We start from the raw sequence: 22,619 nt of genomic DNA on the forward strand, positions 1-22,619 counted from the left end.
CTCAGCCACCCAGGGATGGAGCTGACAGCAGGCACCACGGAGGAGAGGGAGGAGCGCACACACCTGAGGCAACAAGAGCAGAGCAGAGCAGAACAGGACAAGACCGTACGTTCCTCCTCTCAACCACAGCAGTCTGAATCCTCCCCTGACTGCTCTCTGGCTCTGCCTCTTTCTCTCCCCACTTGTCCTTTAGTAGTGAACTGGGCTTCTTGTGTGAGACAGGGGAATACTGTAGATTCCTTGCATTCTGCTTGCTGCTGGGTACTGCATGAGCTACACTCCGTCTCACTGCAATGAAACGAGGGAAGGAATGAAAGAGGGGGAGCAGCGTGATTCAGCTGAGATGTTTTTTTTTTTTTAAACAATCCAGCGATTTGGTCCCTGATGGTCAGCTTAGAAATATCCTCAATAAAAGCTCTATTCTGCCTGCCAAAGGAGTTCTTTCAGTTTTGGCCCCACCTCCCCCACAGGGATTCACTACCTTGCATAATTAGCTCCTTCCAGCCAATAGCTGAAAAGAGGCCGGTAACTGGATAACCACTGGGCGGATCTATGATAATCAAAGGGCTGCTTTAAAGAAACTGACAAGATTTTCCCCTTTCAGTGAAACTCCTACTATGTACAGTTACCACGGCATACAAGTCAGGAGACATGCATGTGCACTGTTGTGAAAATGCAAGTGTGTGTGGAGAGAGTAAGAACTGAAATGAAGGAAAGAGGGAAAAGGAAATACTTGCTTTTAAGATATTTACTCAGAGTAGATGCACATGTGGATGAAAACAACAACATGGAAAGCACAACATATTTGTGGTTTCTAATCAGCAAGGGGAAGACCACATATTATCTCCAGATTTTAGGGTCGTGAAGGATTACAGAGGGATTGCCAGCGAAACTCTCAAGGAATGATGATCCCCACAGACCTTGGAGTCTGCAGCGATCTTTGAAAGAAAACACTGAAGACAGCGCTGGCAACAGAGAGCGAAGGTCATTCTCTCACCCACAACACTAAATCCACAAAGGCTTTTAATGGTGCGAACCAAACGCTAGAACTCACATGCCATGAAAGGGCAGTGCTGTCTTTCACAAAGTTCACAGAAAACTTTTTTTTTTCCACAACAAAGTTATGCAGCCAGCAGAATAAACATCACTGATTATCACATAACTATTCTCTGATACAACTCAGTTTTATTAAAAACAATCACAGCTTTTGCCAACACTAATATTGATCGAGTGAAATACACAATACATAATGAAATAAACCAGCTACACTATAGAATCTTTATCACAGCCTGAAACAATGAGAAATCACTTTGAAATCTGCTCATTGTAAATATTTGGACTTTATATTCTCATTAGGATACACAAACAGTGATTATGACATATAAAATAGGTAATTGATCGGTATGAAAAATGAGTATACGAACAATTATAAGAGAAGAATGAAGCACCAACCAAGGAAACCTTTCATCACATTGTTTCCTTAAAAATGACACAGCATAAACAGACTTAGAAACGCCAACTGCAGCGAGCCAGAGGAAATCCTTAAAACAATTTGGCACATCCAGTCCACTTATAAACAAAACACTCATTGTTTGTTGTTGTTGAGTTTTCCTGCAGATTAATGTAATCCGGTGTGCACATGTGCATGGGTGGGAGCAAACGCCTTGGGAGTGTGTTTGTATGTGTGTGTGTATGCGTGTCGAAATGTGGATGTAGCTTGTAACATAGTGTTTTTGGGAGGCTGCCAGAGGAGCAGTGAATGTGGAAGCCAGAGGTGCTACATACTTCACTGCAGGGTCTCTGTCTACACACCAGGTTGTAGCATCTGATTGAAATAGGCCTGTCGTCTTCTTGTCTCCTGATCGAGCTGCTCTTTGAGAGTCAGCACCTATGAAAAGCAAAGAAACAGAAAAGTGAGAAGACCGGTAGACAAACACACAGACATAACAACCTAATTTACAAAAGGAGGAAGATGGCCTTGCCAACAAATTATCCACAGCTAGAATTAAAATACCTGTTCCTCCAGGCATTTGACCCTCTGGCGATGGGCCTTCTCCCTTGTCTCCAAGACCTGCTCCGCTTGGAGCTGACTGTCTCTCAGACGATCTGTCTCCAAATCCAGCTCCTGGTGATGGCGGGCTGTCACCTCCAGAAGGCGCTGTGCATGACAGTGCTCCAACTGGGAGATTTGGGCCTAAACCCAATTCACATAGGTTTATATATAATTGAAAATAGGTTACAAAAGAGTCTCCTCTTGTTGCTATAATCAGAACTTGAGCAGAGGGCGAGCATGAAGGTTCTCTGCCCCTGGGGTTACTGAGGTCACGACCCTGGGCTCACAGGGGTTCTCACCTGGCCAACTAGAAAACATGTTTCCCTTTACCTTTTACTTTAACCCCTCCTATATATACATATATAAGGACAGCTATGAGGACATTTTAAGTGTATATTAATGTAGTGTATGTTTCAACAATTACTGTATAACTTCTCCCATGAAGACATATATTATTACAACTATGTTTTGCTATATTGTCATTCATTATCTCCACTTATGGGTGCCCACAGGAGGAGTTGTAGTTGTTGACAAATAAATTAACATTAATAAACACTTATATCTGCTTACAACTACATTACAGTGTGTTATAAACCTTTTATTAAAAGTGTATGTACTGCTGATAAAGTACAAGAGTGCAGTGACAGCAGGCAAGTGTGCAAGTGCACTCGCTGAGGCTGAAAGTATGTTCAGCAAAGTTAGAGAGGCCTTATTCATTTAAGAAATCGAATACATTCAATTTAAAAGCTTCGATATTTTGAGACATTTGAGAAAATATTCTATCAGGCTTTATTCATTTGAGAAACTTTTCCCATTTATACTAAAAAAAAAAATTACTTTTTGGGAGATTTTGGATTTGTCCCATGATGTCACCAGTCAATGGCTGGCTGTCTGGTGTGACTGTGTAGCAACCAGCAGTTTCCTGTCTATCTCTGCTAAATATCTTTATATCTGATGGGCTGTTTGTCTGTTAGTCTGCAATATTTGGCACATTTCTTCTGTACTTCTCAAAACTAATTTATTTCGGCAGTGACAGTAAACACATCTTTTATCTGTAGAGATCATTCCAAATCCTCACCCCCACTATGTGATCCCCTCTTCTCTCACCTGTAGAGTCTGCACCTCATCCTGCTTTCCAGCCAGCTCCTGCTCCAGGCTGCGGACAGTCTGCCCCAACTGTTCCTTCTCTCTGGCTGCCGCCGCTGCCACCTCCTCCTCCCTCCTCAGCCTCTCCATCTCCACCTGACAACAGCACGAGGGTGACATAATGTGAACGACTTTACCATGATTGTTCTCCACTCATGTGCCTTCCTGTAATGTGTGTAGCAGAAGCCAAGCACAGAGAGTTTTGGTTCTCACAGTTCTCCCACCTACATGTTTCCATCACTTTCTGGATTACTTCATACAGTGTGTGACAAAGATGAATGTGTAGAACAAATAATATTGAACAAATGACAAACTGCAGTGCAATAAAACAGCAAATTATCCAATCATTATCCTCCTCTTGCATAGATTAATGTAACTGCTCATTTATGTGTCTTAATGCTTCGGCAACTGTATGTCCTCAGTTGGTCCAGAATGTGGCAGCAAGCCTTCTGACCACTAAACGCATATTACTTCAGTCCTGGCCTCTGTACTGACAGGGGCTTCCAGCAGTTGTAGAATCAACTTTAAGATGCTTTTAATTACATTTAAAGTCCTTTGTGGTTTGGCTCCCTCATATATTTTGATCTTTTACCTCATATTCAGCACCAAGACTTTTTAGGTCCCCTGACCAAAAGCTGTTTAATGTTGTGGTCCAGCTTCAGAACAAAAGGGATCAAACCTTTGCTGTTTTAGCTATAACATTGTGAAACTGCCTCTCATTGTCAGCATTAGGGTAGTATCAGTATCAGATACTGTACTGCTACAGTAGTTATATTTTTATAACTTCTTACTCTGTCATATATAGTTTTTACATTTCCTTTAAAGGAGCATCCCACCAATTTTACATTTCAAAGTAAATGTACTAGTAATGTGGAGTACTATTCAGCCTGTGACATTACATGAGAATTTAAAATATTTTGTGTGCACCAGTTAGGGAGTTTCAAATGAAAGTTACTACCATGTTGAATTATGGGAAGTGTGGGATTCATTGTTTTTGGAACGTGACCCATAAAAGGGATGAGTCAGATTATCTCTGCCTTGGCTTTTTAAAATCTGTCTCTGCTAAATCCCTCAATTTTATAGAAATGCAATACTAAATTGCTGCAACAATCTCTCATTGATCATTTTTATAGTATTTATTATACTTGAGGCAATTCATTTTTCAATACATGCCTTCCTAATCAGAAACACCTCTGACTTCAAAGAGGAGATAAAGGATGCAAAGAGAGGATTTTGACCTAATTCTAAAGGATAGGGTCAAAATATAGTGCAGCAGCTCACCTTTTCCAGTGTCTTTCTGAGTGCAGATTTGTCTTTATTGAGGCGCGCCAGCACCCTCTCCAGCTCTGCTCTCTCACTCTGTAGCTTTTGCAAAGAACCTTGGAGATCTGCAACCTTGTGTTGGAGTTCCTCTCTCTCTCTCTGCAGCTGCTGGGAGCTCCCATGAGCCTGCAGTTCAGCCTCATGTTGTTGCTTCAGACTCTGGGACAAAGTATAGTACAGTACATCAAAATGGAGCCTCAACTTTTACACCTTTATATCTTCACCTCGGTGTGACTCACCTCCTTCAGTGTTTTGTTATGTTTCTCCAGCTCAGAATTTTTAAGCTCTGAGTCCTCTTGGGCTCTTTGAAGGTACTGGGTCCGCTCTGTTAGTGTGTGATTCAGCCTCTTAGTCTCTGAAAGGGCATCTCGTGTTTTATCCAGACGTTCCTATGGGCACATGCATGGTGACATATTGTTTAAAGGCGCAGGCAAGAGTTGGGAACTTTTTCTTACTTTTTACTGCAATGACCCGCCAGCTTTATAGAAAAATAAGAGATTTATACCAAGAATGTCATGTTTTTGTTTGTTCAGTATCTTTAAAGTGCGGTCCCAAACTAAGACCGGAAAGCTCTCCTGAGAAGCTCTCAGAGAATTAATGAGCTTGCCTGAGCATTTTATTGCTCAGTCTTTGAGGTCCGTCAGGAAAACCACAGCAGCAAATGTAAATAAAAAATGCTCAGTCTGGAGCTGAGAAGGTTACATAGCTGCACTGTAAATCAAAGCACAGTAATGGCTATTCATCTCATTTTGAAGTTTCAATTCAACAACCTTACACTGAGAGAGGAGAAAGTCTTACAAATTAAAAATACACAGTGCAAATGACTTGTTTTATGCAACACAAATGAAGGAATGTTTGTCTTCAAATTCCCTTCTGCTTACAGTTTGTTCCTTTACCTTCCTCCTCCAGTATTCATCTTGTTGACATATCTTGTGGTAGAGTGTGACTAGGTGATAGACTGTACCTGCAACAGCTTTCGGTCCTGCTCACTGGCAGTAAGAGCCCTCTGCAGCTGTGTTATTTGTTCCTGCAGGGCTCCTGTGCTGGCCCTGTTGTCACTAAGGGTGTTTGACAATTTGTGGTTCTGCTCCCTCAGCTGGCTCTCATGCTGCTCAGCTCGAGCCAGCGATGTGGCCAGCCTCTCCTCGCTGACCCTCAGAGCTACACACCGATCCTCACTCTCACCCAGCTTCCTCCTCAGCTCTGTCAGTCTCTCCTGCAGTGCCCCAGTGCCTGCATCCAGCTCTGTTGCCCTGAGCTGGGCCCGCTGTAGCTCACCCTCAAGGGTGCGCTGGGCGAGCACTAGACGGCTAACTCTGTTCTCAGCGGCCTCCAGAGACTCCTTCAGCTTCCGTTGTTCTGCATTTGCATGAGATTCTGAGCCCTGCAAGAGCTCCAGTTTGTCCTGTGAGAGAATTGGCGTGGTAGTTTATTAGTTGTCACTGAAGATGCTGTATGGGTTTCTGTGAATACCTATTTTTTTGCCTTTTACACACCTGCAGTGCCTTGGACTCAGCCTCAGCAGCTTGCAGAGTATTCCTGAGTTGAGCCACCTCCTCCTCAAAGCTTATCTTCTCTCGCTCTGTACGTCGTGCTACTTCCTCCTGCAGGGAAAGGGATGTGCGTGCCTCGTGCAATCGTTCTGCCATCTTTCGATTTCCTGGAAGAACATGTTATATAAGCTGTATTTAGAAACAGATTTAATACCTGATATTTACACTATGCTCATAGGATCCAAAGGTTTTCTTACCCTCTTCTGATTGCTTCAAAGACTTCTGCAGTTGTAGCACCTGAGTGACTGACTTATCCTGGTTGCCTTGGAGTTCTGTCAACTGTTGACTTAGACTGACTATCTGAGCTTTGGCTTCATCCTAAAAAAAGAAAAAAGAATGTTGAGTTTAAAAAGTGTAAAAAATGAACATAAACACTGAATATTTAATAAGAGTATTCAATTTAAGAATGTTGACCTTTTTTATCTGGTGATCTGAAAAACAGATCAACTTTAGGTCAACAGTCTCATTCAGTCACACTCAGAGTTTGAGGTTTGTGTCTTATTAAGATGAAGTTCAAATATACCCTGTCTCTTTGTGTGTCCCTGAGTTCCTGCTGGAGATCCCGGAGGGCTGTTTGCACTGAGTTCACATCCATCTCTTCATCTTCACCGCAAGACATGGAAAACACAGGTCTGTCTGTCACATTGTCTCCCCCTAACCAGAGACCACATTCATTGATGCATCTCCATATCGCCGAAAGAAAAATGGCATGATGATATCCTGTAATGAAAGTGAATGACCATACCTTTCACTTGTATTTGGTTTCTCCAGGGAGACGCAGACCGTCTATGGGACCCAGGTGTGTGTGAAAGGCCTGTACGGCTGATGCCAACAGTGCGGCGCAGAGCTGAATACAACCCTGCCAGCTTGAGCTCCAGGTCCCGGCGTTTGGCATCACTCAGGCCCAGCTGCTGTTCCAGGCCTTGGGCCTTGCTCTCAACAAGGCCAACCTGCTCAGTCAGTTCACTGATCTGGACCATGGCGTCCTCTAGTGCTCCCTCCAGCTGGGCAGTGGTTTCTCTGTGCCTCTGGTCACTCTGCTGCTGATAAACCTCTCTTTCTTGCAGCAGCTCTTGCTTCTGATGCTCCACTGTCTCCAGTTCCACCACACGACGCTGCAGACCTGCAACCTGCACAGAAACATAGAATCCATTTATTATATTCTGTAGATTTCTTAGATTTTCTGTACATCTATACAGGTCACAACCCATGTGCTTATAGTACTTTTAAGATGACTTATAATCTTTTACAATTTGAAGACACAAATTGTCAACTCCTTGAATTTTCTGTCAGCTGTTACATTTAGCTACATACTGTTGTATTTTTTTATATGTACAAATGGAAATGTAACAAGGCTATGAAAGCCCAGTTCAGTTTTCTACTGATACACAGTGTGGTGTCCTTGTTTTACATGATAATCTGCCAATTAAATTCCCTTGCTTGGATTAATTGGTGGTGAGCTTTCATTGAGTGAGCTGTATATCAGTAAATAGATGGTGGATGGAACATGGTTCTAACTACAGTGATGAAAAACAATGAGTGTTATCTAGTGACAGTTAACTGTGTAAAAAATAGGGACATGGTTTCTGTAGAGGGTTGATGTCCACTGATGGTGTTCCAGAATCTTTTCTCTAAACTTAATTATAAGAGGTTAAGAGATACAAGAATTATGGCTGAGACGTAGAATTTAAAAACAACATACTTTGGAATTTTGATCCCTCTTTATGTCTTTATAGCAGAGCTTTTCAACTTCAGGGCTGGGGCACTTTCTGGGTGGTCAAGGTCACAAGATATTTCAAAGACTGGTGTATTGATATTTGTTGGATTTATTTTAAAAGAAAGATACATTAACCAGACTTTATATATCATAATAATGTATTATCCATTTTAAGGTGCCTCCATGCTCTTGGAAACAGAATTCAAAAGTATGTCATACATTCACTTGACAACTCAAGAGCATTGACTGTTGTGGTCATGAGAATTTTGGACCCTAAAAAGGAGGTTATGGGACAGAAGAGGTTGAAAATTGATTTTTCCTTACACTTTACCACACAATTTATCCAAAGACATACTCTACTTTTTTAATTTCTTAAAGTTCTGCGAATGAAATAAAGAATGTTTGGTTAAATTCATAAAAGATTTAAAAATAAACCTCATCCCTGTTACAGTGCAATATACTGTATAGTGTGCCATGATTCATGTTCTCTGTCTCTGCATGAGTATGGCAGGTATTCTTCAAGTATGTATGCAAAGCTGGAATGTTTGCTCTAGCATGTTGTTAACAGACTAATTCCCGGAGGCTTTCTACCTCATTCAGCGCTGCTTCTCTGCCAGCCTCGCACTCCAGCAATCTCTGCCTCAGACTGAAAGCCTCGCGAAGTGCCTCCTCCTCCTTCTGTTCCTCCTGACATACCCGCGCCTGCAGCTCTCGCAGCTCCTGTTCCTGTCGGCTGTTCTCGCCTTTGAGGACCTTTACCTGCTCATGTTAACAGATCACATAATGCTTGAATGTAATCCTTTATTTAAAATAAATCAGATGGAAACCAGTGACCTCAATAATCTTTCACCTGTCTGCGCAGCTCCTGCAACTCTCTGCGTGCCTGCAGGCGAGACTTCTCCAGTTCTCTCATACTGCTCCGCAGAGTGGTTGCCTCTTGGTGCATGGAGCTCCTACATTCCTCTAAGACGGACACTTTCTGCTCCTTCTCCTCCACAGCTCTTCTCAAGCTAATCAAGATATGTTTGGAGTTAACATGACCGAATGCATCAAAAATATCCATCACTGCTAGACAAACAGAACTACTGTATTTACAGGGAACCTGCCTGATAGCCGTACCTGCTATTGTCACTCTCTGCTCTCTTGATGAAAGATCTTAGCTCCCGGTTTGAGGCTTGGATGGCCTCTTTCTCTCTGGTCTCATCACCTAAGAGCCTCCTCAGGTCCAAGGCTTCTTTTCGTTGTTTGTCCCGCTCCTGTGCACACTCTTGGAGCTCCCTGTGAGCCTCAATCAGATCCCTTCGACCTTTAATAAGTCCATCTTCTGTCTCTTGCAGCTGCTGACGAAGGCCCTCTAACTGTCCAGATTATGGAGAATGAAAGGCATGATATACAAATGAGGGTATATTAATTAGGAGGCCTTATGGATAAACGAAGTAAACTACTTATTTAGGAGGTTAACGGATACAAGTGTACTTCTTGTTGTGCATAGTTTTCTTAATGGGTTGTCCACCCAATCCAGAATTTATTTGGTGATGTAATTTCAAGTGAATATAAACATAGTTTATTAAAGAGTTTATGAGGACTTACAAAAGAAAATTAAGTCTTAAACTGCTTTAAAAATCTGTCTGTTTTCAATATAAAACCACCACAACAAACAACATAGAAAAAAGTTTTTAATATATTCAAAGTTCATCAAAAATGTCAATTAAACTGATCTAACACATATGTAATATCACTGGAATCAAAAAGGAAAAATCCCTGAAAATAGGAGAGTGATTTCGGGTAAGATAACATATATGAGCTTTACTGTTTGAAAGCCTCAACATTTACTCTTTTAAGTGCTCTGTGCACAATTTCAAGATACTGTATGACCTATATTCTGTTTTATGGCAACATCTTGTGTGTAGCGAGAGAAGTAGGGAGGACAGAGCTTATCTGGGCATGGATAAGAGCCAGATGGGCCTGTAGCCAGGTGCTGTCTCTCCCCATCTCCTTGCTGCAGCTCGCGGTGTAAAGAATCCACAGAGAGCAACATGATAAACAGCTCCCCCCCCCCGGAGGTGGTGGTGGAGGAGGGGAAGGAGGATGAGGAGCAGGATGAGAAGGAGGAGAAGTAAAGGAGTGTTATGTTCAGAGGCCACACAAGATGGTTCTTTCTCATAAACTCTAATGTGAGAAAAAACAAGCCAGTGCTGATCTGGCCAATTATACTTTATTTTATCTGATTTTTTTGGTGGGGGTGAACGGGGTACAGAGCGGAGGAGAGGGGCAGAGAATATGAGGGCAGCAGTGTTGTGTTATGTGGATGAGAGAGGGGGACCCGGAGTCCCAGCGGAGCCAGCCTCTCGCTGCTGCAAGGGAGAAAATAAACACTCCCCCCACTGGCTTATTTACATAAGGGGTTAACTCAAACTTTGATTTCATATTATGGTACCAGGGACCGTGACCTCCCCCCCCTCTAACTCTCCCTCTCTCCCCTTGCTTTACTCCTCTTTCATGCTCTCCAGCTCTCTGTCGCACATTCTCACTCCTGCTTTGTCACTGTCCGACATGAGAATCCCCGGATGGGATTAGTGAAAATAATCAAACAAGGAAACGAGCAGGGGTGGCGGCCAAATATGACAGCGTCGCTGAAGCATGACTTGATATACAGTCGGGAGGGCTGTCCAAACCACAAAACTCTTCTGCTCTGGCTCCACACAACCTCATTCACTATACTTTGACAAGACTAAGGAGACAGAGCGAAGACAGGATGATCCCCATCTTTGCTTTTTTTATTGAAATCGAAAAGTCCCACACAGATAAACAATCCGCTTTTCCAGGGAAAGCAGGCATTTAAATCAAGGCATGGTGAGGCCCTTACAACTCTGCAGTAACATCTTAATGAGGTGACTGTGAGTTTGTTGTTTCACTAAGACGCCCAGCGACCCCATGCCTGGAATCCTGACCTCAAGCAACCCCTTGAGATGAGATTTACTGCTCTCATTTGGCTCAGAGAGGTATGTCACAGGGCCAAAATTATGGTCTCTAATTGCACTTTTATGTTTATATTAAGGTCAATGGAACTAAATTTTCCTCCAGAGGGCTTGACAGGAAAAAGACACAGAAAGAGAGAGCTGAGCAGGAGTCCTAAGAGTGGACACCACCTCTCCTTGTAGGATTTGGCCCTGCACACTCTGCACCTGATGGCACCCTGATGCTAGTAAAGTCTCCGTGGCATCAGCCAATGTCAACAGAGGCCTATGGTAAATGGCTCTCCCTCACACTGGTACTAATTGGTACAAACTCCCCCTCCCAGTGGAAGCATATCCCAGGCCTCCCATCCCATGCCAAGCCAAACAAGCCTGAAATTTCCTATCCATTTCTATGATCCTACAACGCACCTTTGCCATCTATCTGGTTACATACAACCTATATATTCTATGATTTTTTATAGTTCTCTGATCAAATCATCCAAACATCCTAATTTCATCTTAACGTTGACAGTAGTCCTGTACTGTATGAGTCATCATCGCAATAAATATTATAAACTGGCGCCACTGAACAGACAAGCACAATGTTTATATTAAAAAGAAAGGCAGAACAAAACTGATGTGAGTTGAAGTTTGTGAAAGTTCTCACCTCTTGTTGTGCATGTTCTCTCTGCTGGTTCAACTCTCTGACCTGCTCAGTCAGACTCCTCTCAGCATTCTCACGAGAGTTCAAAGACTCTTCAAACTGAGTTCGCAAGTCTTGCAACTCAGACTGGAGAACAGCCATTGTGTTCTGGAAAACAGAGGAACACAATTCAGTCAGCTGGGTGATACATACAGAACAAGAAAAGTGACCAGAGCCAATATGACCTTACCTTGTCCTTCTCCTGTTTGCTAAGTGCCTCCCTCCGTGTGTGCTCCAGTTCCATGCCAGCTGTGGCCAGGTCCTGCTGCAGGCCTGCTACCTTCTCTGTGAGGGCAGCTTTCTCTGCCTCTTTCTGGGACAAAGCCTGGGCACAACAGACTGCGAGGTCAGGGTCATTTATAATATAACTTGCCAAAAGAAGTTAGTTTGGCTCACATACTTAGATAAACTTCCACTGAGACACTAGGTATGGACCTAGTGTCTTGCACTAGACAGTTGTGATGACAGAACTTGGGATGTTGTAGTTATGACCCTTACCCTTGGACTGCCCTTTTTACCCATTTTATGGTTCATAAACAATCTAAAAAACCAAAACAAACCTATGAAGACCACAACACACACCTGCTGCTTCTCACTCTCAGCCTGCAGGAGGCTTTGGTTGCAGTCCTGCTGCAGCCTGGCCAGCTCCTCCTGCACCTGCTGCAGCTCCTTCTGGCTGTGCACGCGCAGCTCCTCACACTGTCTACGCAGCTGCTCCTCAGCCTGCTCCCGCTGAACCGTCAGCTCCGCACACTGCTGCTCCTGTCAACCACAAAAACACATACACAAACACACACACACACACACACACACACACACTCCTTCTAAGATAATATACAGTATAACCACAACATCTGATGTGACACTGTCAGAGCCAGGCCTATCCATGTAAGTCGTATTGTACTTTTTGCCTGCGTTCAGCCTCTAGCTGCTCTCTGTGAACTTGTTCTCTGTTGTTCAGGGTCAGCAGGACATTCCTCTCCACCTGGGCCAGCTTCTCCTCCAAGTTTCTCTGCTCTTGTGCATTCTGTGCGAATTGGCGCTCAGCATCCACACGCATCCTAGCAGCATCACCTGTACAGACAAATGCACCCACACCCCTATAAACATCTCACAATTATTACATGGAGACACTCATCATACAAGGAGGATGATCCAGGATCAGCAAGATTCTTTTTGGACTTTTATTTATAGGCGATACTCATCCGTATCTTTATGTGGAACATGCTAGCTTAACACCACTTATCTGATCCATGTGTGTTTGTGTGGAGTGGTGGGACCCAGGTCAGCTGAGAAAGCAGCTCCAGTGATCCCACAACCCAGCTGTTGCAGAGCTCACAGCTGAAATATGGATCTCTAGTGGGCTGTTGGAAAGGCTTCATGGCCAGGGGGCTTGGCACGGAGGAGAGCGGGGTCTCTGAGGGAGGGGGCTACTCACGCGTCAAGGCCTCGTTAGCCAGGAGTAAGCTGCGCCTCTCCCCCTCAATCCGGGTGCACTCGGCCTCCAGAGACAAGCCAAGCTCCTGGCTCTCAAACAGAGCTGTCTCCAGGGACTGCTTCTCTGCTCTGGAACACAGCGGTAAAGTGGTTTGAGCTCTGAAAAAAAAGACCTTTGAACTACTAGGTGTAGAAGGTCATAAAATCCAATGATCCATCATGAGCATAGTTTCCAAATAAAACCATGTTACTTAAAGACTCTTGTTACACAAGACTCGCTGAGCTTCAGAGAGTAAAATTTGCTTAGAAAGTCAAAACAACCTCAAATACACATTGGCAGTTGGCCTTACACAAACACACAATGTTACAGCCATAGAGTCGTTTATGATGCTTTTGAGGACACTGCATTGACTAACATTCCCTAGAGTCCTTCCCTAACCATAACTGATATACGCCTAACCCCAACCCTGACCTTAACCTTAACCAGTGACGTCAGAAAGCATTTTACTGTTTGTGCTGAATGCAACTGCAGTGGAAACAAATTGGGGACAATCTGAAATTGGTCCCAAACATTTCAGAGGTCAGAACACATAAACATGCACGCACACACATACACGAAAACACTCAGACCTAAGTGCAACCAGCTCCTGCGTGAGACCACAGGACTTTCGCTCAGCGGAGTTGAGCTTGACATCCAGAGCAGCCTTGTCCTTGGCCAGCTCCTCCCTGTCATGGGTAGCTCTCTTTAGGGCTGTGGTCTGTGTCTCAAGCTCCTTCCTGCACGCACACAGCTCCTCTGACACAGTCTGCATATGCCTGTTGACCTGGAGACCGACACACACAAATACAAAATGCCGTCAAGCAATTCATTTAAACTTTTTTGCTTCAAACAGGCATAGTAAACAAAGGAACACAGCATATGATTGTATGTATTTAAGCTATAGCATACATGCTCCATAACTGTATTGTTAATGCATCATCAGAAAACAGTGTGGAACCAAACTTTTAATGAGCAAGAGTGTGAATAGCAGGAGGAACTCTTATAGTAACAGTTACATTATATTTGGTAATGTGTATGTGTTGGAATGAGAATGAATTACTCAACCTCTACATTTTATGCAGCCACATTTGGTGTACTAATATTGAACTCTGCATACCCTTCATTTTGCTGTAAAGAAGCATAAATTTAACAAAACCTAAAGCAATTTATGACATCTTATAGGAACTGAAGGGCCATAACAAATGCACTGCCTGAAGCAAAACAAAAATGATTAGTGGGGTTATGATTTTTTTTCCAATTACCATTTAAATCACTATGACACACCACAGGATCTACAGTATATCTGGCAACAAAAATAATGACCTGGGCAAATGTGCAGTTCGTGTGGAACCTCCAGATTATTGTCTGAAGGTACTGAGGAAAGGATTCTCCTGGGATTCATCTTTCTATAAATTCTATAAATGGAACTTGCACCTGAATGGAAACATGATCGATTTGGACACAATGTAAGTCATTATATGTTACCAACCTCAACAAATTTAATTTGAACATGTCTAAAGAGGTCAGAGTAAATCATTATCTGAGGCATCGATACTACAATATATACACTAAATATAAAGTGAAAGCCAGCAGGTAATTAGCTTAGCTTAGCATAAAGACTAGAAGCACGGGGAAACAGCTAGCCTGGTTCTTTACAAATGTAAAAAAGTGAGGTTATAAGTACCATTAAAGCTCAGTAATTAACACGTTATATATCTTTATTTATTCCCCAACAAAACAGAACTGTACAAATGACTGGTTGCAGTTTTACAAGGGTTTATGTGCTAGAATCTGTACTTGGCCAGGCCAGACTTTCTGAAGTTTCTGCTGGCTTCCTGGCAACCTCAAGGTGATGACAAGACTCCACAGGGTAGCCAGGAAAGAGTTCCGGCACCTAACCCCCCCCATACCACGACTTCTCGGTTTTAGATTACATGTTATGTTCAGATTAAACAAATGAGATACGACATGTTAATAAGTGAGCTTTAGGGGGGCTGGTAGGCGGTAAGCTAGGCTAGCTGTTCCCCCCCACCCGTTTCCAGTCTGCATGCCAAGCAAAGATAATCCACTGCTAGCTGTATCTTGATATTTGGTGTACAGACATGAGAGCGGTATCATCTTACTCTCAGCAAGAAAGTGAATTAGCATATTTCCCAAAAATGTCAAACTATTCCTTTATGGGTTATTTTACTGGTTTGATTCAAACAATGAGAAAGCTCTACTCTGAAATGGAAAAAATATTTTCTGTACACTATAAGATCTTATTTCCCAGATACACTGTGCCTTTAAGGTCAGTTACTTACACACTGTCACACAATGGTTGAGTTTATAATGGGCCCCTACAACCTCTAATATTTCACTGAAACAAATTGTTTGAAAAGCAACAATCACTGTAATTTAATTTTCAACTAAACAAAAATGAACTCACACTAACTAAATATTAGCACATGATGTCTTTCAGCCTCTCCTTAGATAAATATTAAAGTGGATGAATTACACCAATGTTATGGATGTGAGTAGCGCCCAATAAGGGGATGAAACGTGAGCTTAGTGCAATGGAGGCCACTTCAGGGCTTGTTTTATACACGGCTGATTTATTTTTACAGATAAGTTATCTAAAAATGTTTGGATGGAATTTGTCAATTTGTTTAGTTTTGTAAAATTCTAGCTGAGATCAACATGGATATCCCAGTTTCACATTCAGAACAGATAATAAAACAGAAGAGGATTCTTTTCATTCTTTATGAGACAAAACAGGGAGATCTGGATTTGCTGAGGGGAAAATGGGAATACTTTAGGTGTTAATTTATTGGGTCTTTCACTAAACCCCCTCTGGATATCACATGTCTATCTATTTATCTTTCCTAGTTCACATTTGTTCATGAAGATCCCCTGCTTGTTATGTCCCAAGTTACTCATAAAACACCGCGTGGGGCTCAAACTGCTCCCCATATCCTATTTGAAAGAAAAAAGCATGGCAGATGTGTCCAGTATTTCCAATACATTTTAACGTGACAACAAGCTCCATGAACCCGCTGAAAGCTATTGTTAACATCAACGTCATGCTCCCAGGTGGTGGGAGCTGGGATGATGGAGGCTGAAATGTGTGAATGGCTGGGGGTTCCTGACCTGAGAGTGCTGCTCCAGGGCTTGAGTGTTCTCCCTCTGCAGCAAGCTCAGCTCTGCTTCTAGCTTCTGGCACAGATCCTGCAAGTGGCTGTGGTAGCTCTCCAGGGCTTTTTTCTCAGCGAGCAGATTCATCTTTTCCTGTTGCACCCGGGTTGTCTCCTCCCTGGCTGCCGCCCGCTCCGCTTCGGCTTCCCGTCTGCGTTCACCAAGCTCTGCCTTCTCACCTTCTGTCTGGAACGGAAACAAACATATTTCACTTCTGTTCTGTTCAACTCTGACTTTCATCAGCGTTAAAGGGCAACTGCATGGCTACTAACCTGCAGCAGAATACGATTGAGCTCCACCTTGTCTTTGGCTAAGCCTTCGCTCAGGGCAGCCATTTTGGCCAGAGAATCTTTTAGGGCAGCTTCCTGATTCTGCAGTTTGGTGAGGACTAACTCCTGTGCAGCACTGTTGGACTCCATCTGTGGAGTGCATCATAAATATCAGGATGATTTAAACCAGTAGGACCCTCAAAGAGAATACAGTATCAGGAGCACAACCTGGCACACAACACAGCAGTCTACCTTGCTGAGAGCTAGAGCGAGGCTGGCCTTATCATCCTCTAACAGCTCTTTTTGAAGGGTGGTGTGACTCAGAGCCTCCTTCACTGTCACAAGCTCCCTGCGCAAGTCGGAGTGCTTCCCTTCAAGCTCCTCCAGACTCCTCTCACTGAAACACAAAATATATCACATACATGACTCTCTCACACTGTTTCATTATTTATAAAAACAAAACCCCTTAAGAGTAATCCATCTCCCCTTTGAAAGATGGAGAAATGCTGGTGTTAAAGGCCAGAACGCTGAGGGAGTTACTTTTTCACTGGATCGCATGTCCTGCTCCAATTCTAAGCTAATCAAATTTTTTTTTGCAAAAGAAATCTTCAAAAAAAGTATCCCTCTTGCATGAGTGCAGTAATGCAATGTAAATCATTTACATTTTCATCCAAATGTCATCTGGGTGTGTTGCCGGCTGGAGAATGACATGTGTTACTGATCTGAACTCTAAACAAAAGGAGCTTGAAAACAATCATGGGTGACGGGATGTGCGTTGTGTAACGGTCATTCTGCGTGCTAATGCTGTACCCTCTTTGGGCCTCCGTGCGCTGGCGTGCCAGCTGCGTCTCCAGATCCTCCCTCTGCTGCCTCAGGAGGTCCCGCTGTCTCTGGAGCTCCAGTGACGAGCCCCGCAGAACCTCCAGCTCGGCACGCTGGGAGTCCACCTCCCGCTGCAGCCCTGACAGCAGCTTCTCCAGGCTGCCCTTCTCACTGTGAGACGTGGAAGTGGAGAGAGGCAGAGAGAGAGAGAAAGAGAGAGAGAGTATGTTAAGGTCGAATGTTGCACAATGATCTTCACCATCATTATTGTTTTAAAACTTGATTTTTCCAAAAATAATATAAACAAGACACTTAACATGACAAACACTTGCTGCATTAAGATCGTTTTCCAAAAAGTTTCAATACATGATGATAGTGAAGATTATCCACTTAATTAAACATAAATCCATCTCCCAAATAAAACCTTTGTCTAGAAAATATGAAACAGAGCACACAAATAAGATCATAAATACAGCATGAAAGAAGCAAAAAAAAGCATTAAAACAACTACCAGTACTATTTTATCTGCAGTCTTGAAGCCCTGACACAATTTCGGAAAAGGATAGTAACTGTGTAAATCGGGGTGTACCTGGAGATGAGCTCCTGTGAGCAGCGATATCTGTTGCTGTCTCGGAGGCTTTCCTCCAGAGCTTTTTTAGCCTCCTGATTTTCCTTCCTTAATTCCTGGATCTTCTGCTCCAGCTCTCTCCTCTCAGTTTCTCCCCCTTGCAGGTGATTACGTAGCGTGTCCACTTGCTCCAGGGCAGCATCCAGACACCCACGCAAGTCCTGCAGGTTGTATGTGGAAGCATTTGCGGTGCATTTGTAGGTTAAGCTACTTGTGTAAAATATAATGACAAATTTTTAAACATATTATCTCTCTAAAACGGTTCCCAACCTTTTTTATTTGTGATCTCTTTAAAAAAAGAAGCTATACTCGACCCCTCATTATAGGTTATGACCTTAGTTTGGACATGAGCAGTTCAAATGGTAAATGGACTGCACTTAAATAGCACCTTTCTACCTTAATGGACAAAGTGCTTTACAATTGTCACCTGTCATCTATTCACACACCGACAGCGGTGGAATTGCCATGCAAGGCACTGGCCTGACCATCTGGGTTCAGTGTCTGGCTCAAGGACACATGGACAGGAAGAGGCGGGGATCAAACCTCCAACCCTGCAGTTAGTGGACGACTCGCTCTACCTCCTGAGCCACAGCTGCCCAGTTCAAACAAAATTTTTTTTCTTTCTCATGTAGTCTCATTTGTAGGACTTTTAGAAGCCTACTGAGGTGTAAAAATACAACATTTTGCAAGAGAAAAAGCAAAAATGAGAGAAAAAGTCTGAAAAAAATTAAGATAACCTAGAAATGTGCAAAATTTTGTGATGGCTCATATTTCTCGTGGGTCCAATTTGAGGGGTTTAGGTGGGGAACCACTGCTCTAAAACATGTACAAAGAGAAAAGAGCAGCAAAGACACTTTAGTTGGACCTGTGTTTGTTTCTGGTTCTTGGAGAGAACATCCTGCACGGCCATCAGCACAGTGTTCCTCAGAGGAGACCGGCCATGGAGAGGTGATGAGAACACACTTTCAGAGCCACTGCTATCACCCTCCACGCCAACCAGCTGGACATTAATAGTGGAAAGTGGAAAAAGATTTAAAAAGTTTAATATCTGCTAACAAACTGTACTTTGTAGTTACAGTAAATGTTTGGTTTTGTTCTGACCTGGTGAACATGGCTCAACATTTTTTGGAGGGCTTGGATCTCTGCATGGAGGACCTCCATCTCTGCTTTATCCTCTGTTCTCCTCGTCTCCTGAGCAGGAAACCATTATGGTCAGATAAGCAGCACACATAGAGCACGTTTGACATTCCCCAGACTCTTGCCCCTCTAGACAAGGAAGTTGTGGAGTTTATCAAGCTCAAGGTCCAGACTACAGCCAATTTAGCCCCCTTAACCACCCGTCTATCTGCCAAATCCCACTCCTGATTCCCTGGGTCTCACCATCCTGTCCAGACTGATCTGCATGGTGTTAAGGCTGGCGTCCTTCTCACTGTTCTGGCTCCGGAGGTGCTTCACTGTGTCAGTCAGCTCCAGGATTCTAGATATACAAACATGCGTGTAAATGGAAAGAGAATGAAATCACAGACACAGACACACAAAGTTCCGTGAGACACTGAAGATACAAGACTGGCATGTACTCCTCCTCTACTCCACCATCAACGCTATCATATTCTCTGCAAACAATACTTGAGATTAGCATTGACTTTTGATAAGATCAAAAGCCAGCTAAGATCCTGAATACAAAAGGCACTGACATTCAGTACAAGAGCAGCAGTTCACTAAAAATATCCTCGTGCAAGATTTTTCTGATCAAAGCCTATTTACAGTTCTGGGGTTCCATCAAGGGGATTGTATTTGGCTTTCCTTTCAATGATAGGGAGAATGTGCATTTTGCAATTGAACAAACGATTGCACGTAACATGACCTCGAGCCCAGAATTCCTACTTTGTTTTATGATGCTTTTTTCTTTCCTACAGCCCTGGTCAGCTGGACCAAACCAAAATTGCTGAAAAACACGGATGTAATATAAAAGTATAACATATTGTGAAATGTCAGAGATTTTGCCGTACTGTTATATATAATGGTATCTATCCCCTTGTGCATCTGATTGTAATAGGTAATTGTGGACAATGGTGTTAATCTAAGAACAGCTTTATGGTAATATTTGACAAAAACAGGCAAAAAGCTTCTAGATTGGTTTTCCAGAAAAATGCATGTCATGATATGTATTGATATTGTGATATAAAAATGCAGTGTATGGCAATATCTTATCATGTTCCTTTGGCTGCCGTGATCCTTATGATAAATAGACCCAGATCAATAGATAGGTTTGGACATGACTTTACCTCGAGTTAAGTTCGACTTTCTCTGCATCCCAGCGACCCTGAAGCTGCATGGCCTCTTTGAGCTTCTCCCTCAGCTGCCTCTCCAGTGCTGACATCTCCACACCACTAGAGGTGCTCTCCTGTGTTAGTCTGGCCTCCATGTTCATACAAGCAACATGCAGCTGCTGGCTGGCAGCGACACACTCCCCACGCATATCAGACAGAGTCCTGTTGAAAAGAATCATGTGCATCAAGGTTTAGAGAGTGTGTTGTAACATGTGAGAGACCTGAAAGGATAAGAAAAGATGACATACTGTTTTCACTCATATAGTTGTGAGCCATTAGTGTAATTAAACAACAGTCTGTTTTTGTATTTGAAAAGGATAGATGTCTGTAGTGATTAAGCTCTGGGATCAGGGCTCACTTTGAAGTGTCTTCAGTTTAAGTTACAGTACAGCCTCTGACATGATCACAGCCGTCTATGAGCTGAGCAATCACTATTAAAGCAAATTACTCTTCAGTACTGCTCACAGTGGTTGAACATGATAGAAGCCAAGTCTTACAGGGCTCAAGCTATGTGCTGATGGATGATTTCAACAGTGAGCACAGACACCTTAAGCTATCTGTCCCCCCAGTGAGGAAACAATGAGTAGTGAGACTGGCGACCCTGTTGACCTACTCCACTTTGATCCTTGGCTGAGAGAGATGGATTGTGGTTGCAGCCGTGAGTGTGAGACACAAGAGAGGTGGGGGTTCTTGTGGAATCCTCAGTCACCGGAGGGATTCTGGCAGTGCGCCACGCTCACCTGTCAGTGAAAGTCCTTAGCTGGCTGAAAGTGCTCCGCAGGGAGGCGGCCTGGCGCCACAGGGCTCTGACACGAGCCTGTTCACGACTCAACCGGGAGGAGCACGTCTGCAGAGAGAAGCACACAATAAGGGGACTAGAAACTGGAGGGTGGGTGGTAAGGTTTGCTTACAGCAAGTGATGGCACCTCTCATTTTATTGTGATCCCAAACAGATGCAACACTGGAACTCCTGGACACACACTGGCACACATACAAGTAATTGGATTTCCCTGAATCAACAGATGTAGCCCATTTACAGCACGAACGCCAGATTGTTTGCACAAAATTTTCCTCCCCCTCAGCAGTTGGAATGTTTTCACAGGAAACAACAACTCAAAAATCATAGCAATGAAATGAACAGGGAATGAGAGTGAATAGACGAAACTGGCTATGAATGGAATTCCTACCCCATGTGAACTCAACAGGAGTTTAATTGCACAATCTCTGTGCAGAGAGGGATAAACTTGAGCTTTCCCTGTTGCTTTTCTGACTCAAGCACTTCATTTTTGTGGTTTTGCTCACCTCTTGCTCTCTTCGCAGACGGGTATCACACAACTCAATGTCTTCGCGGGCCTTCCACAAGCTCTCCGTTAGCCCCTGGTTGACCGTGCCTGCCTGCTCCAGTTGTTCCCGTAGCATAGAATTGACTTGGCTGAGGCTGACACACCTGGAAATAACAAGCCTTACGACACTGAGAGTACTTTGAAAGAACTTTTATACTTCTCTGACAAACAAGCGTCATTACAACTTCCAATGACCCCCCAACAGCTCTCAAACTCCATCATTCATACAGCCAGTATATCAGTCTTGGATTTGTAGCTTTTAGATCCACCCTTGCCTACCGCACTTACAGGGTGAACATGTGTGACAGTTTTATAACGTCTGTGTCAAAGTAGATTTAATTTCAACCAGATCTACTTGTAGAGTCATTTACAAAAATTTTTACATCATTCTCACACTCAACACACACCCTGTTACAGCAAAGCATGCCACATTGCTATGTATGCTTATCTGTCTGAGAGGGGGCCACATCCATGTTTGCATGTATGGGATGATATCTAGTTTAAAGGGAACTGAGACGCAGGGAAAGAAGGATTCAGTAATCCTGATCACAAGCAAAAACATATAAGTAATGGTTGTAGGCTTAATCTTTACTTTGCAAAGTGCTTAAGATGGATAAAGCTTGGTAACTCTGCAGTAAATGACATTTTAGGCAGTAAAAATTATCAGGTTCTGGCAAAGTTTCTGCCATGGGCATTTCAAATAAAGTTCCATGACTGTATAAATCATAGGGTATTAAAATCTGGCCTCAGCTGCAGAGCTTGGCCCACACTTAATGTGAAGCATCATTAAAATGCTTTAGAGAAGAGAGCCAACATAGTCCCACTAATTTTCTCTGACAAATTGGATGCTGAGATTATCTGCCAAAGGCAGGTTCTGCCTTCTCCCTGCAGCAGGGGCAGGGAGCAGGGAAACAGCAGGAAGGCTCAAGAAACTGCTGGGGATATCTCTGGTCCACACATTTCTCAGAAATATCTCAGCTTGATTTCTGCTTCTCAACAAGAAACAGGAAGAAAAGCGGGAGCAAATTTCTAATAGGTTTACCCATAAATTTACTGCTGCATCCAAATAGACTCCCTGCTGTTGTAGGTTTTCTGATTTCTTGATTCCAAATTTTGTGAGCTCT

The 22,619-nt window shown here is 43.2% G+C and overlaps 1 protein-coding gene across 4 annotated transcripts in view; it reads right to left on the reverse strand.

The window, feature by feature from the left end:
• Position 1: 1 nt before the first annotated feature.
• The window catches only part of crocc2 (ciliary rootlet coiled-coil, rootletin family member 2), a 34,485-nt gene continuing 11,867 nt past the window's right edge, over positions 2-22,619 (reverse strand). Inside the window, exons 7-37 of one of the 4 annotated variants that reach the window (XM_067597810.1) lie at positions 21,455-21,599; positions 20,893-20,999; positions 20,108-20,314; positions 19,203-19,299; positions 18,924-19,013; positions 18,688-18,822; positions 17,784-17,983; positions 17,183-17,365; positions 16,625-16,769; positions 16,376-16,522; positions 16,059-16,289; positions 13,520-13,713; positions 12,891-13,018; positions 12,357-12,526; positions 12,035-12,214; positions 11,643-11,777; positions 11,417-11,560; positions 8,912-9,150; positions 8,643-8,802; positions 8,384-8,551; positions 6,821-7,205; positions 6,599-6,678; positions 6,273-6,393; positions 6,019-6,182; positions 5,487-5,927; positions 4,762-4,911; positions 4,481-4,681; positions 3,161-3,295; positions 2,015-2,194; positions 1,813-1,888; positions 2-288 (exon numbers count right to left, since the gene is read on the reverse strand). In XM_067597810.1, coding sequence (XP_067453911.1) covers positions 2-288; positions 1,813-1,888; positions 2,015-2,194; positions 3,161-3,295; positions 4,481-4,681; positions 4,762-4,911; positions 5,487-5,927; positions 6,019-6,182; positions 6,273-6,393; positions 6,599-6,678; positions 6,821-7,205; positions 8,384-8,551; positions 8,643-8,802; positions 8,912-9,150; positions 11,417-11,560; positions 11,643-11,777; positions 12,035-12,214; positions 12,357-12,526; positions 12,891-13,018; positions 13,520-13,713; positions 16,059-16,289; positions 16,376-16,522; positions 16,625-16,769; positions 17,183-17,365; positions 17,784-17,983; positions 18,688-18,822; positions 18,924-19,013; positions 19,203-19,299; positions 20,108-20,314; positions 20,893-20,999; positions 21,455-21,599 — 5,425 coding nt within the window. Of the gene's footprint in view, positions 289-1,165; positions 1,889-2,014; positions 2,195-3,160; positions 3,296-4,480; positions 4,682-4,761; positions 4,912-5,486; positions 5,928-6,018; positions 6,183-6,272; positions 6,394-6,598; positions 6,730-6,820; positions 7,206-8,383; positions 8,552-8,642; positions 8,803-8,911; positions 9,151-11,416; positions 11,561-11,642; positions 11,778-12,034; positions 12,215-12,356; positions 12,527-12,890; positions 13,019-13,519; positions 13,714-16,058; positions 16,290-16,375; positions 16,523-16,624; positions 16,770-17,182; positions 17,366-17,783; positions 17,984-18,687; positions 18,823-18,923; positions 19,014-19,202; positions 19,300-20,107; positions 20,315-20,892; positions 21,000-21,454; positions 21,600-22,619 lie in introns of those variants that run through there. The other 3 variants (XM_067597809.1, XM_067597813.1, XM_067597811.1) reach the window with 3 other exon arrangements.

Source organism: Thunnus thynnus, chromosome 8, assembly GCF_963924715.1.
Source record: "Thunnus thynnus chromosome 8, fThuThy2.1, whole genome shotgun sequence".
Lineage (NCBI taxonomy): Eukaryota > Metazoa > Chordata > Actinopteri > Scombriformes > Scombridae > Thunnus > Thunnus thynnus.